Source organism: Bubalus kerabau, chromosome X (assembly GCF_029407905.1).
Source record: "Bubalus kerabau isolate K-KA32 ecotype Philippines breed swamp buffalo chromosome X, PCC_UOA_SB_1v2, whole genome shotgun sequence".
In the NCBI taxonomy this organism is placed as follows: Eukaryota; Metazoa; Chordata; class Mammalia; order Artiodactyla; family Bovidae; genus Bubalus; species Bubalus kerabau.
The window spans coordinates 86337865-86352352 of NC_073647.1; the positions used below are offsets into that span (position 1 = coordinate 86337865).

A 14488-nucleotide genomic window follows, 5' to 3' on the forward strand; every position below is an offset into this window, starting at 1 on the left:
ACTTTTGTTCTTCATGAAATACCAGAGTTGTAAGATTCCTAATAAATACAACTTTTTTCTTAAGAATGATAAAACATATGTTTATTCTGTGAAGATTGACTTTTAGTCTTCATATTGTAGATCAAAAGGGAATAGTAAACTTTTGGAGAAGGTGTAATAGTCAACCTGATAGAAATAAGTAGGTTATCTCACAGAAATAAGTGATATATTAAATTGATTTTTTAACCTAAAAGGAATTTTCCAGTGAGAACTTTTTATTCTGTACCCTGGCTTAACAATGAATGTATGCTTGGTTGGAATTAAAAAAAAAAAAATCAGAATTAAGAATAAGCTTAGGGCTCTCTAACTTTCATATTAGTGGACCATATTTTCTCTATTAGAGGGTTATCGTTATCTTTGTATAAACACAGTTATACTTTAAAGAAATTGTACTGCCCCTTTCCAGATTTCACCGCCAAGAAGTCCTCCAAATTATGCTAGTATGTAAAAGTATCATGTGAATTTGATTTGTATCTTGTTATTTTTTAATAGCTGGGACAATAATGAAAGAGAAAAGATGAGCCCCTGGGATATGGAGCCAATTCCAGAAGGAAGTAAATATGCTTTTAAAAAATGAATTATAATTTTTCTAAAAGAAGAATGGCAATAGCATTATTCTGAAAACTAATTATTTCTGATTTTTCACCTTATGCATAGCTGCCTTTCCAGATGAAGTTGGTGCTGGTGTTCCTGTGTCCCAGGAGGAACTGACTGCTTTGCTATACAAACCTCAGGAAGGAGAGTGGGGGGCTCATTCCAGAGATGAGGAATGTGAACGAGTTATTCAGGGAATCAACCACCTTCTTTCCCTGGGTATGGTGAATGTGAAAGAATATTAAGAAGATGAGAAAAGAATATTAGGAAGATGAGAAGGAATAAGGAAAACCAGCAGAATTTTAAGTTCTGTAAAAGGAAATGCAGTTTTTCACTATATACTTCTAACTCAAAAGGCACAGGGATTCTAGTTTTAATAATATTTTTATATGTTTGGTCAAAGTAATGACTTGCAAACCTTTTCAGTTCTGGGGTTATAATAGTGAAGACATATAAGTGTCTTTTACTTTCTTGAGTCATTTTGGCTCTCTAGCTATTCCCTAAGCCTAACTTTGGATGGATTTTTTTGGTAAAGACTGTGTGTGGAGTAATCAGTTTTACTCCATGACTAGTTATATTTTCTGACGTATATCACATGAGACATTTGGCATTTATCCAGAAAAGACATAAATTTGAAGTTAAAAACAGTTCTCCAATAATTTTGTCTTGTTTTTATCTGATTTGAACCAGTGTATCATGCATGATTCATAGATAATATGTCCAAATAAAAAGAATAACATTTTAATAGTATTGGTCTAATTTTTGCATAATTTAATCATCTCATTTTAGTAATATAGTTTTATATTGCCCACACTTCCTGTTTATATGTGGTTTTTGTTTGTTAACGTGAGATGTTAGTGTTGTTTATAACTATCTTTTCTGATTTTGTAAATATTGTAGATTTTGCCAGCCCTTTTGCTGTTCCAGTGGATCTCAGTGCCTACCCCTTGTATTGTACTGTAGTTGCTTATCCAACTGACCTCAACACCATCAGGCGGAGACTTGAAAATCGCTTTTACAGGTTTGTTTAGTTTTTACCATTTCCTATAAAGCTTATAGCTTTATGTCTTTTGCTTTCGTTTTTGCATGACGATACACTGAGATCTTTGTTTTCATCGTGTACAATAACCACTCAGAAGACCCATCTCAAAATTTCTTTTGAAAATTTGGAACAATTTATTTCCTTTCCTTCAGGAGATTCTCAGTCTTCCAGGGTAAAAAGGAGTATGGACAGGGATAAAATTATGACTAGTACAAGTCACAAATGAAACAATAATTACAGTTAACTCTTAGTTTATTAAAGGCAGATTAAGTGGTTTGTGGATTCATCATGATTATGGTGCTCCAGAGCTTTGAGCATGTTTTAAATCCCCTGTTGGGAAATTAGGCAGCAGTTAATTAGATTTAATCACCAGCTCCAAAATGTGTAAAGAAAAAAAATCAAGTTATTTTTTTCTTTGGTTTTGCTGGAAGTTATGCGATTATGGGGAGGCGGTGGAGGGCAGCTTTTGTTCTCTTTCTCACCCTCAAGTCTACAGCATCCTAACAACAATTATTCCATGAAATTGTTATAAATAACACCATGTGGGTGTATCTTATAACATTACCTATAATTTCTTTAGTAGTGTATTATCATAACAGCAACTGCATTAAAATATGTGTCCTTTTCTACAACCTGGATTCTTGATTTTTGGTCTTCTCTGAAAACTAAACATTTTTTTGTTGACTTTATCAAAGCACTCTTTGTTTCTGTTTGTTTCTTTGTATTTGGTCAAATCATTATTTACCCATAATGTCATGGGTCAGTTCTCTTTCAGGTTTTAATATCCAAGTTTATAATCCAGTGGTTCTGAATTCTTGCCTGTGCTTCAAATACTGTAACTACATACTTTTATTGGTGCATATTAGTCACACAGATATATTGAATCACAAACATATATTTGAACACCTTTGACGTTTCATGATTAAATGCCTAGTTGTTCTATATTGTCTAATTCTAGAATAGACTTTAAATGTATCGACCAAAAGTAACAGGGTATTTTTGCTTTCATAGGAGAATATCAGCATTAATGTGGGAAGTACGCTATATTGAGCATAATGCTAGGACTTTCAATGAGCCAGACAGTCCTATAGTTAAAGCAGCCAAAATAGTAACTGATGTCTTACTTCGATTTATTGGGTAAGAAGCAGTTTTATCTTCTATAGAGGCTGACTTCTGAGTTTTTAAAATTTATTGAAGTGTATTTTAACTTGTTTCTCAGGGATCAGAGCTGTACTGATATACTGGATACTTACAATAAAATTAAAGCAGAAGAACTAAACAGTACTGATGCAGAGGAGGTAAGAATCACAGCATGACCAGTAGGCATTAATTCTTTTTCTGTCATTTAAAGTACATTAGGTATTATACGTAAGTGTTGTAACTGGGTATTAGCAATGAATCTGATTTCTGAAAGCTCGCTGAACACCTGCATCTTTTTGTATTAAGCTCTTTAACCTATATTTAGATAGTGTATACCAAAAATGTAGTGGTGCTGCAGTGTTTGGTCAGAGAGAGGTGGCCATTCACCCCTTGGACACGGTGTTTTCAGTGTTGAGAAATCAATACTTTATTTTCCAGCCCTTGAAAACAGGACAAAGCACTAAACTGTGTTTTAAAAGAATGGTTAGTTGATGGAAATTTTAGTAGGGATTAATTTTCTATACTACATACATATATATACATGTATATATATGTATATATATAATATTAAAGTATTTTATAATTTTAAACTTAAAAGTCTCTATTTTTAGTAGTTTCATGGAATTGCTGTTTGATTTCCTTTGTGGAAATTTATAAACATAAACCAGTTTTTCTTAAAGAAATGAATTAGTATTGTCAGCAGACCCTCATGTATCTTATTTCCCCACCCAGTTATATCCCTAATTTATATTAAGTTATTTTTGACTAAAGGCTATGATAGAAGCAAAAACTAGGTTAAGAGGCTGAAACAATAATGGAAAGTGACAATTCAAAAATATTTTATGGAAAACAATTCATCCCAGGGATAAGTGACTCAAATATGCTGGATTTTATTGCAGTGGGTATGATTATACAGAGGTATTTTACATGTTTATATTTTCTGTACTGTTAATTCTCAGAATGGTAAATCTCTAATAGTTTTTCAATTTCACAAAAATGTGTTTGACTATAAAATATTGTAAGTATTATTGAAGTTAAATGCTATTTACATATTAAAGACAACTCAGATATGCCAATTAGATATTATCCTCCTGAAACTAATAAAAAATTTATCATTCTTATACCTGATATTTTCTCTAACCTTTAATATAAATGCATTTTGACTCAGAATTTGATGTAGCAAGAATTTCTCCTCAAAATAACATAACTTGGATTAGAATAGGAAAGTAAAGTAAAATATAATTCAGCGAGCTTGTTTTTTCTTTTTCTTTCTCTCCCTTCCTTCCAACATTTAAGTTCTACGCTTTAAACAAATTGCAATTATACAAAACAGTGTTATCAACTAGAGTCACCATGTTTTACCTTAGATCCTTATATTCTCAGCCTTTATTCAACTTATAGTTAGAAGTTTGTGTCCGTTTACAACCTTCTCCCTATCCCCTCCCACCATCAGTCCACTACCCAACAACATTTCTGTATTCTGTTTCTGAGTTTGACCTAAAAAAAAAAAAATTACATATACGTGATACCATGCTGTGTTTGTCTTTCTCTATCTGACTTAGTTCACTTAGCAAAATGCCCTCAAGTTCCATCTGCATTGTCACAAATGGCAGAATTACCTTCTTTCTTATGGTTGAATAATATTCCATTGTGTATATGTGTGTGTGTGTGTGTGTATGCACCATATTTTCATTGTCCGTTTATCTGTTGACAGACACTTAGATTGTTTCCACATCTTGGCTATTGTGAATAATGCTTCAGTGAATATGGGAGTGCAACTTTATATCTTTGATATCTTGTTATTATTTACAGCAGAGAAGGCAATGGCACCCCACTCCAGTACTCTTGGCTGGAAAATCCCATGGGCGGAGGAGCCTGGTAGGCTGCAGTCCATGGGGTCGCTAAGAGTTGGACATGACTGAGCGACTTCACTTTCACTTTTCACTTTCATGCATTGGAGAAGGAAATGGCAACCCACTCCAGTGTTCTTGCCTGGAGAATCCCAGGGACAGGGGAGCCTGACGGGCTGCCATCTATGGGGTCACACAGAGTCGGACACGACTGAAGTGACTTAGCAGTAGCAGTAGCAGTATTATTTACAGAAGTGAAATTGCTGGATCATATGGTGTTAATAGTTCTATTTTTAATTTTTTGAGGAACTACCGTATTGTTTTCCATAGTGGCTGTACCAATTTATATTCCCACCAACAGTGCACAAAGGCTGTCTTCTCCACATCCTCGTCAACACTTCTTATTTCTTTGTCTTTCTGATGATAACCATTCTAATAGGTGAGAGGTGATATTTCATTGTGGTTTTTATTTGCTTTTCCCTGATGATCAGAGATATTGAGTACCTTTTCAGGTACTTATTGGCCATTTGGATGTCTCCTTTGTAAAAATGTTTATTCAGTTTCTCTGTACATGTTTCATTAGGTTATGTGTTCTCCTGCTATCAAGTTGTTTATATATTTTAGGTATTAACTCCCTGTATATGATTTGCAAATATTTTATCCCATTTGGTATATTGCCTTCATTTTGTTGATGGTTATTGTTTGCTGTGAAGAGCTTTGTAGTTTGATGTAGTCCCAATTTTTTATTTTTTGCTTTTGTTGACTTTTTGACCTTTGGATTTTGTTAAATCCAAAAAAATCATTGCCAAGGCCAGTGTCAAGCAGCTTACCCCTGTGTTTTCTTTTAGGAGTTTTATGGTTTCATGTCTTATATCCAAGTCTTTAATCCATTTTGAGTTGTGTTTAATGTATGGTGTAAGATGGGGTCCAGTTTCATTCTTTTTCAGGTGGATTTTTTTTTCCAGTTTTTCCAGCACAATTTATTGATGAAATTATCTTTTCTTCATTTTATATTCTTGGTTCCTCTGTTGTAAATTAATCGACCAATATGCATGGTTTATTTCTGTGTACTTTCTGTTCCCTTGATCTATATATTTTATGTTAATACCATACATTTTGATTATAATAACTTTGTAATACAGTTTGGTATCAGGAAGTGTGATGCTTCCAACTTTATTCTTTCTCAAGATGGTTATTAGAATTCTTTTTTGTGGTTCTATATGAGTTTTAAGATTGTTTTTCTATTTATGCAAAAAATACTGTTGGGATTTTGGTAGGGCTTGCATTGAATCTGTATATTGCTTTAAATAGTACAGATGTTTTAACAGCATTAATTTTTCATATCTGTGGCATGTGATATCTTTCCATTTATTTGTATATTCTATTTCATCAATGTCTTATAGTTTTCAGTGTACAGATCTTTCAACTCCTTGGTTAAATTTATTCCTAGTATTTTATTCTTTTTGATGTAAGTATAAATGGCATTGTTTTCTTAATTTTTCTTTCTGATAGTCCACTGTTAGTGTACAGAAACATAACTTATTTTTGTATGATGGTTTTGTATCCTGCAATTTTACTGAATTTGTTGATTAGTTCTAACAGTTTTATGGTGGAGTATTTAGACTTTTCTATATGTAATATCATGTCATCTGCTAATAGAGACACTATCAATTTTTCCTTTTTGATTTAAATTTTTTTGTTTTTCTTGACTAATGTTACAGCTAAGACTTTCAATACTATGTTAAATAAAATAAAAGAGTGAGTATTTGTGTCTTGTTCCTTATCTTAGAGGAAAAGTTTTCAGCTTTTTACAATTGACCATAAATTAGTTGTGAGTTTTTCCTATATGGCCTTTTTTTATGTTGAGATACAGTCCCTCTATACCTATTTTATTGAGAGTTTATATCATGGATGGATATTGCTCTCCTCAGAGTAGCATTCTGGTTTAGAATAGAAAATTAAACTAAAATGTAATTCAGCAACTTCAGAAAGGGAAACTAATGGCTTGTGAGCTACTTCTCTTCTTTTTGAAAAAAAAATTCATTAAGGTATAGTTGATTTACAGTGTTGTATTAGTTTCAGGTATACAACAAAGTAAATCTGTTGTACATATATATAGACCCACTCTTTTTAGATTATTTTCCCATATAGGCCATTTCAGAGTATTGAAGAGAGTTCCCTGTGCTATACAGTAGATCCTTATTAATTATTTATTATATATATAGTAGTATGTATATGTTAATCCCAATCTTCCAATTTATCCCATCCCTTTACCCCTGGACACCATAAGTTTATTTTCTACACCTATAGCTCTATTTCTGTTTTGTAGATAAACATATTTGTAGCATTGTTTTAGATTCTCCTAGGCATTACCTATGGAGAAGGCACTGGCGACCCACTCCAGTACTCTTGCCTGGAAACTCCCATGGATGGAGGAGCCTGGTAGGCTGCAGTCCATGGGGTTGCTAAGAGTCGGACGCAACTGAGCAACTTCACTTTCACTTTTCACTTTCATGCATTGGAGAAGGAAATGGCAACCCACTCCAGTGTTCTTGCCTGGAGAATCCCAGGGACAGGGGAGCCTTGTGGGCTGCTGTCTATGGGGTTGCACAGAGTCAGACACGACTGAAGTGACTTAGCAGCAGCAGGCATTATCTATGTGCTTCACCATCACCAGATTAGTAGTGGTGTGTGGGACTTGTCTCTTTGTATTAAAAAACTATCCCTTGGGGTGATACTTCACTGAATCTTATTTTTTAATACATATTCTTATTTTCCCTATAGAAAAGAGGTTTGTTTCTTGAAGTAGCAAAAGATTATAGCATGCAGCTGAAGTTTAGAGTGAATCTTTCTCCCACCTCTGTTCTGCTGCCTGCTTCAATGAGGGAGTTAATTATGATTGTATTTGCCGTTTCTTTGTAAATGTTTATCTAGTTTATTAGACTAAATATAACAATATCTCTCCCACTCTTCCCTTTTAATTTTAGGATACAGAAATGGTTGATTTAGATTCAGATGGACCTGGTACTTCATCTGGAAGAAGGGTGAGTGGATAAATGAACTGCTAATAAGAAAAAATTCAAGCTTCCTGTATCAAGGATCCCTAAGACCAACTCCACAAATTTGGAGAGTTGCTAGAAAGACTTATAGAACTTAGTATATATACTTGTTGCTGTTGTTTAGTTACCAAGTCGTGTCTGAGTCTTTGCGACCCCATGAACTCTAGCCTGACAGACTCCTCTATCCATAGGATTTCCCAAGCAAGAATACTGGAGTGGGTTGCCATTTCTTTCTCCAGGTGACCTTCTCAACCCAGCAATCAAGCCTGTGTCTCTTCTGTTGGCAGGTGGATTCTTTATCACTGAACCACCAGGGAAGCCCTATGTATATTTGTTAACTCATTGCTAAGGTTTATGACAGTGACAAAGTAAACATACAAAGCTGGGACACAGGGAAAAATATACTGGCAGAGCCTGGAGGAATCTATGTGCAGGTTTCCTTATGCACTCTCTCTCCTCTGAAAGGCCACACAGAGTACGCTCTTTCCCCACAATGAAAATGTAGCAATATGTGAGTGACTAGAGACTCAGTTCCCAAATAATTTATTGGGAACTTGTTATGTCTACCTCATCTGACTAGCCCATGCCAAGATTCCAGACTCTCAGAAAGCAGGAAAGCACCAGAAATTTACAGGAAAGTGGATATTCAGCACAAATAACATTGTTTGTACTAACTTGGGCAGAGTAAACTACTTTTATCATTTAAGAAAGAGTTCAAGTCCCAAGTTCCTAGACATCAATCAAGGGCTAACCTGAGAAGCAAGGCCTGTTAAAGATAGCCTCAGGTCTTTTATGTTAACTCTGTTCTGCACACTTCTACTCTATGATAATTAGACAAACATTTGTTATATATAAGGAAAATATTTCCTTTCAAATACTGAAAGAGAATGTATACAAAAGGCATCAGAATAGTAAAGGCTAGAGTATATTCTGGAGAAGGCAATGGCACCCCACTCCAGTACTCTTGCCTGGAAAATCCCATGGACGGAGAAGCCTGGTAGGCTACAGTCCATGGGGTCGCTGAGTCAGGCACGACTGAGCGACTTCACTTTCACTTTTCACTTTTATGCACTGGAGAAGGAAATGGCAACCGACTCCAGTATTCTTGCCTGGAGAATCCCAGGGACAGAGAAGCCTAGTGGGCTGCTGTCTATGGGGTCGCACAGAGTCAGACATGCCCGAAGCGACCTAGCAGCAGCAGCAGAGTATATTCTGATGACAAAGAATTTACTTTAAAAATATACATATTGTTCAAGTGTTATTTTGAGAAAATTATGGTGCCATTGTCAAATATTCTTAACTACCAGCAAAGATTAAGGTATTAAAATTATTGCTCTTGTACAGGAAAAATTTGTTCCTCTGTGTTTAATTTAAGATTTGGATTTTCTCAAAATGAGACTTCAGAATACTAGTGTTCTTGCTGTTTCTGTGAATATAATAATCTACTTTTGTTTATATTTTTGCAAGGGGGAATGATATTTAATCAAAACTAAGAAACTTTTAAATGGGTGCTATAAGGCGAGTGCAGAAAAAAAGAGACTGAGCCAGGCAGTCAGGCAAGAAAAGGAAATTTATTAGAGGGAAAAGAGAGGGTGACTGGCTCTTAAGGACAACCGGCATTCTCCCTTTCTGATGGAGTCCACCAAAGAAAAATTCTTTGAAGGGATGGTCACATAGCTGGAGGTCTGGAATCTGGTGGTCTCGCAGCTTTAAGAAAATAGACACCAGTGAGATAACAGGATGCCATTTGGGAAATTTGGTCAGTCTCACAGATCACTGTGATTTATTCTTTGTTTGCAAAGTCAACATAATGAGGCATCTTATCAATGAGACCCCATGTGGGCCCTATCAGGTGCTCTATCTTATATAGATATATTAACATTAGGAAGACAGGAGAAAAATCAATAAAGACTTAAGGAAAGAGCTTTTAAATATAATTCTTTAAAAATCTACAGGTCAAATGCCGAGGCAGAAGACAGTCTTTAAGGTTTAATCCTGATGCTTGGAGAAAACAGTGCAAAGAACTATTGGGCCTCATTTATGAACGTGAAGACTCAGAGCCATTTCGACAACCATCTGATCCTCTTTCCTACCCAGTAAGCATAGTTATTTAAATAATTACCAATATGTATTTTAATTTCCCATAAATGACTATGCTAAGGTCTAGTTAAGAGCTCTTCCTCCCCTTTCTTCTTTCCTTCCTTCTTTGTTAGTGCATCTCTGAATTGTGAAAGTGAATAGTGTGATTAGTCCTGACTTTTTAAAACGGCTGCCGTACTTTGTGTATAAATACACAGTTGTAAACCAAATTTTAATCTAAATATCTTTGCATTTCCTTCCTGCTTTTATTTTGGATATTTATTTAATGCTTTTTGCTAACTTCTAATACACTCCTACATACTAGAGTCCATTCATAACATATGTCAGCCTTATTTAATTTGTAAAAAACATGTTACTCAATATGGTCACTTATTGACTAACCAGTATACCATATTACTTTTCATCAAAGATAAAAGCATGAGATCTTTAAATTATAGGATACCTTTTCTAGAAGTTTATCTATTTATATGTCGAATAACCTTTATTACAGATAGCAAATCTGTTTTAAGTTTTTCAGAAAAATGATAACAGCAATATTTCAGAAATACCATCAGACCATCCTCTGAAATTAGCAAGCATCAGTATTTTCTCTGTATACACTGGTTTCTGTTGGGGAAAAATGTCATTCAAATAAGGATCAAAATTATGTTCGACAAAGCTTGATTTGTTTTTTGTAGTGGATTTAGGTAGAATAAATTAGTCCTGTGTTTTTCATAATAGAGAATGGTGAATGTAAAATTCCTCCTTCATCTTAAATTATAGTCAGTAAAAACATTCCAATTTATGGATCTTTGTGCATTAGATCATAATTGTATTATAAATTTTGATATTTTATTGTGGTAGTCTTGAAACACAATGTATCTTTTTTACCCTAATAGGGCCATCAAGAGCAGGAGGGTGAATCCTCTGAGTCTGTTATTCCAGGACAACAACAAGATTCATCTCTTTGTGAGGTATGCGTAGTAATCTCTTAAAAGGTATATATGTTCTGATTGTTTTTGTATTATTTTACTTTTTAAAATTTCCATACTGTAAATAAACCTCTTGTAATTTGTAAAACTATTTTCCAACTTTGCTCACTGCCTTTTTACCTTTGCTTAAGCTTTTGGTTGTCGTTACTTTTTTTTTTTTTTAATAGTGCATGTTCTCAAGAGTTCATTATAGCATCTAGGCAGGTGTTTGTTTCTATAAGTCTAAAGCTACTGTAGCAGAGTAGAAAACATCAATTACAAAACATAACTATGTCTGTAATTGCAGCTGATTATTCTGAGTAGGACTTCATTCAGCCGGCTGAGTGGGTCTTTTGAGTTTTGGCCATCCATGTTATACAAATTACCTATAATTTTTCTCTATGAGAAATCTTTGTTTCATACATCATATTATATTGGAATACACTTTTTTTATTTAAGCCAAAAAATTGAAAATATATTAATGCAATAAGATCAATTGTGTTTTCTTGTACTTAGAAAAATATTTTTCCCCTCTTTTTATAATACCTTTCTTCTGCCCTGTCTTCTGGCCCTTTGGCTTCTCCTTTGAGAGAAATGTGCTTTTATGTCTTAATGATTCTAAATAGGATGAAGGAGTTAATATTGGCTATGGTTTTCACTCCAAAACATGTTTATTACTGGTGGTAGTGGTATATATAAGATATAAATTCCAGATGTAGTACCATATGACAACCCTAGGAACATCTTAAGTAAACTTGAAATATTTAGGCTCAAATAGAGAGAATCTTCTCCCACCTTTAACTATTGGGTTGGCCAAAAAGTTTGTCTGGGTTTTTCATAAGGTGTTACAAAAAACGTGAAGGAACTTTTTGGCCAACCAAATAAAACTCAAACTAATTATGAATCTGAGACTGAAGACTTTAGATGAAGCAAAAGTGTCACATTTATTAAAAAACAAAAAGGAGAAATACACAGACCTGACCAATTTGATTATAACCTTCAACTAATGACAGTTTAGGGAGAATGCCCTCATGCCAACTCCCTGGCAAATTGCTCAATGAAAGTAGAAAATGGGATTGTTTACACAGGATTAAATAATTTGATGTCACAAATTAGCTACCTATTTTCAAGATACTCTAAACTATGTAGTGATGAAGTCAGTGGCTCTGAATTTTCTGCTCTGTCCCTTGAGAGAGTCATAATGGTTTTTCATTGAAGGGTGAGGGCTAAGGCTCTTCCACAGAACCCTACTATTTCCCTGAGCCACCAAAAGACCTCTATTAAACAGATGATTTGGGGGCTAGGAAGAGGTAAGTGGCAGATTAAAGAGCAGTATATTTATTTCATGGCGATGCAAATCTCAGTCCCGTTGTTTTGTGTAGTATTGTTATTTAGCCTTTATGTTTAATAACACATTCTTCTTTGTAGGATTATCATGATGTTATAGACACTCCTATGGACTTCAGCACTGTGAAAGAAACATTGGAAACAGGAAACTATGGTAGTCCTCTGGAATTTTATAAGGATGTTCGCCAAATATTCAGCAACTCCAAAGCTTACACCTCTAATAAAAAGTCACGGGTATGAAGAACCATTAATAGGTGGATTAATTACCTAAGCATTTAGTTATATATCAGGCAGTTTTCTATAACCAGTTTTAAAATTGCTAAACAAGTATGTACTATCATTCTGATGTAGTTTCTGAAGTTTGATTCTCAGTACTTTCTCTGAAACAGTTTATCAAGCAAGCATTAAAGAGAAATTAAGCTGCCCCTCTTGCTTTCTCCTACTTGCCACTTCTTTTCTCTTAAATAACACCTATATTTGCCAAAAAGAAGTCAAAGAAAGGAATAGTAGAAATTTGAGTATTCTTTAATATGTTCAATAAATAATTTAATAAAAATGTTTGGGAGGATTAATTTATATGAATTATTTAGATTAGCTATGAATATTTATGTTCCTTTTATTATAACAAATTAGTGAACTATATTGGGAAATTATAACTTTATTCATACTCACATTTAATGTAATAGTTTTTTATGTTCTATCATAACTTATACATCTTAAGAATAATAAGGTAATTTTCATGTTTTTTTTTTATCACTAGTATCTGATTAACTTTTAAATCAGTTGCACAGTAGGTATATACATGGTCGGTTCTACTTCATATAAAATAAATTTTTACTGATTTCTGAACATAATTTTTCATATTTTCCCTATATTTTCTGCATATTTCTAAAATGTAGATTTATTTTCTACATTTACATTTGTACTTATAAATGTTTATATATCTTTTAGTAGGTTTTACATTTTGAAGCATTTCTAAAAATACATAATGAACATTTTCCAATTTTATCATTACTTTTTGAAAACAGAGGTTTTAATGTCTCCATTGTATTCCACCATGCAGGTGGTTTTGTGTTGTTTAACCAGCATCCTATTGCTAGAGATACAGGTTGTTTTTAATTTTTCACTTTAAATGGATAATGCTGTGGCTATCTTTAACATCCTTGAATATGATGAGCATGTGTAATTCTCTGATGTTACCATAGGATAAATTCCTAGTGAAGAAATTATTAGCCAAAGGATGTGTATATTTTAAGGGTTTGACATGTATAGCCAATTGTCTTGAAAAAGTTGTTCAGGTTAAAATATCCACTGGCAATGTATAAGAATGTTTTTTCCTACCCTTCCCAACACTGGATATTATCTTTTAAAAATCCTTATTATTTGTAAGTGAAAATGGTTTCTTGTTTTAATTCTTCAGAAAGAATTTTTCAAGTGTAGAAGTAGCACATATATTATGTCTGAAAGGATGATGCTGATATTGTTCAAGCATGTTTATAACCTTTTATTTTTATATAATTAAAATGGTTGGTAAAACAAGACTAATTTCTACCTTTGCAGATCTATAGCATGACACTGCGATTGTCTGCCTTATTTGAAAGTCGTATTAAAAATATCATCTCTGAATATAAGTCAGCAATCCAGAGTCAGAAGAGGAGAAGGCCACGGTACAGAAAACGTCTAAGAAGCAGCAGCAGTTCATTATCTAGTAGCAGAGCTCCTAGGTATATTACATTAATGTAGCAGTTTAGTTTTCAAAACATTTTGTATGTATTACCTTACTTTTTAAAGTTTATTAACTACTTTGAGGGAATCTCAACACCCAAGAGGTTTTTTATTTTTTTTAAGAACTCTTAAACCTGTATAAAGATGGAGCTGGTAACCTAAAGTTTGTTTATATGAATTTTACTATACCAAAACCTTTTTAAAAAAATTTTTAATGATTGAAATTTAACTTTGTCGTATTACTAGTTTGAAGTATTTCATTTAAATTATATTGCATTTATTCTATGCTTAGTTTAAGCATTTTGTAACATACTATCTATCATAACATATTGCTACTAGAAAAAAACTACTCATTATTATATATTTTTACTTATAGTCCAAAAGGGAAACAGAAGCAAATGAAGCTGCAGCCTAAAAATGACCAGAATACCTCAGTGTCTTATGCCAGGAATAGCACTCCTTTCTCATCTCCTGGTAAATATATCTTTTATTTTTGGTATTCTATATTTTAGCTAAATACTAAGGATATAGAAGAGGCAGCATGGTTTAAAATGCAAAGGGCAATGGATTTGGATATAGAAAAGTTGCATGTTACCCTTAGTTCTTCTATCTCTGTGGCCCTAGGTAAGATATTAGGTCATA

At 33.6% G+C, this 14488-nt stretch overlaps 1 protein-coding gene across 4 annotated transcripts in view; it reads left to right on the plus strand.

The window, feature by feature from the left end:
- BRWD3 (bromodomain and WD repeat domain containing 3) overlaps positions 1-14488 on the plus strand; it is a 163605-nt gene that overhangs the window by 130500 nt on the left and 18617 nt on the right. For all 4 annotated transcript variants that reach the window (XM_055564901.1, XM_055564902.1, XM_055564903.1 and 1 more), the window contains 11 exons: positions 532-593; positions 697-852; positions 1534-1654; positions 2687-2812; positions 2895-2973; positions 7653-7709; positions 9680-9820; positions 10703-10777; positions 12203-12355; positions 13682-13845; positions 14223-14320. In XM_055564901.1, the coding sequence (XP_055420876.1) occupies positions 532-593; positions 697-852; positions 1534-1654; positions 2687-2812; positions 2895-2973; positions 7653-7709; positions 9680-9820; positions 10703-10777; positions 12203-12355; positions 13682-13845; positions 14223-14320 (1232 nt within the window). The remainder of the gene's footprint in view (positions 1-531; positions 594-696; positions 853-1533; positions 1655-2686; positions 2813-2894; positions 2974-7652; positions 7710-9679; positions 9821-10702; positions 10778-12202; positions 12356-13681; positions 13846-14222; positions 14321-14488) is intronic.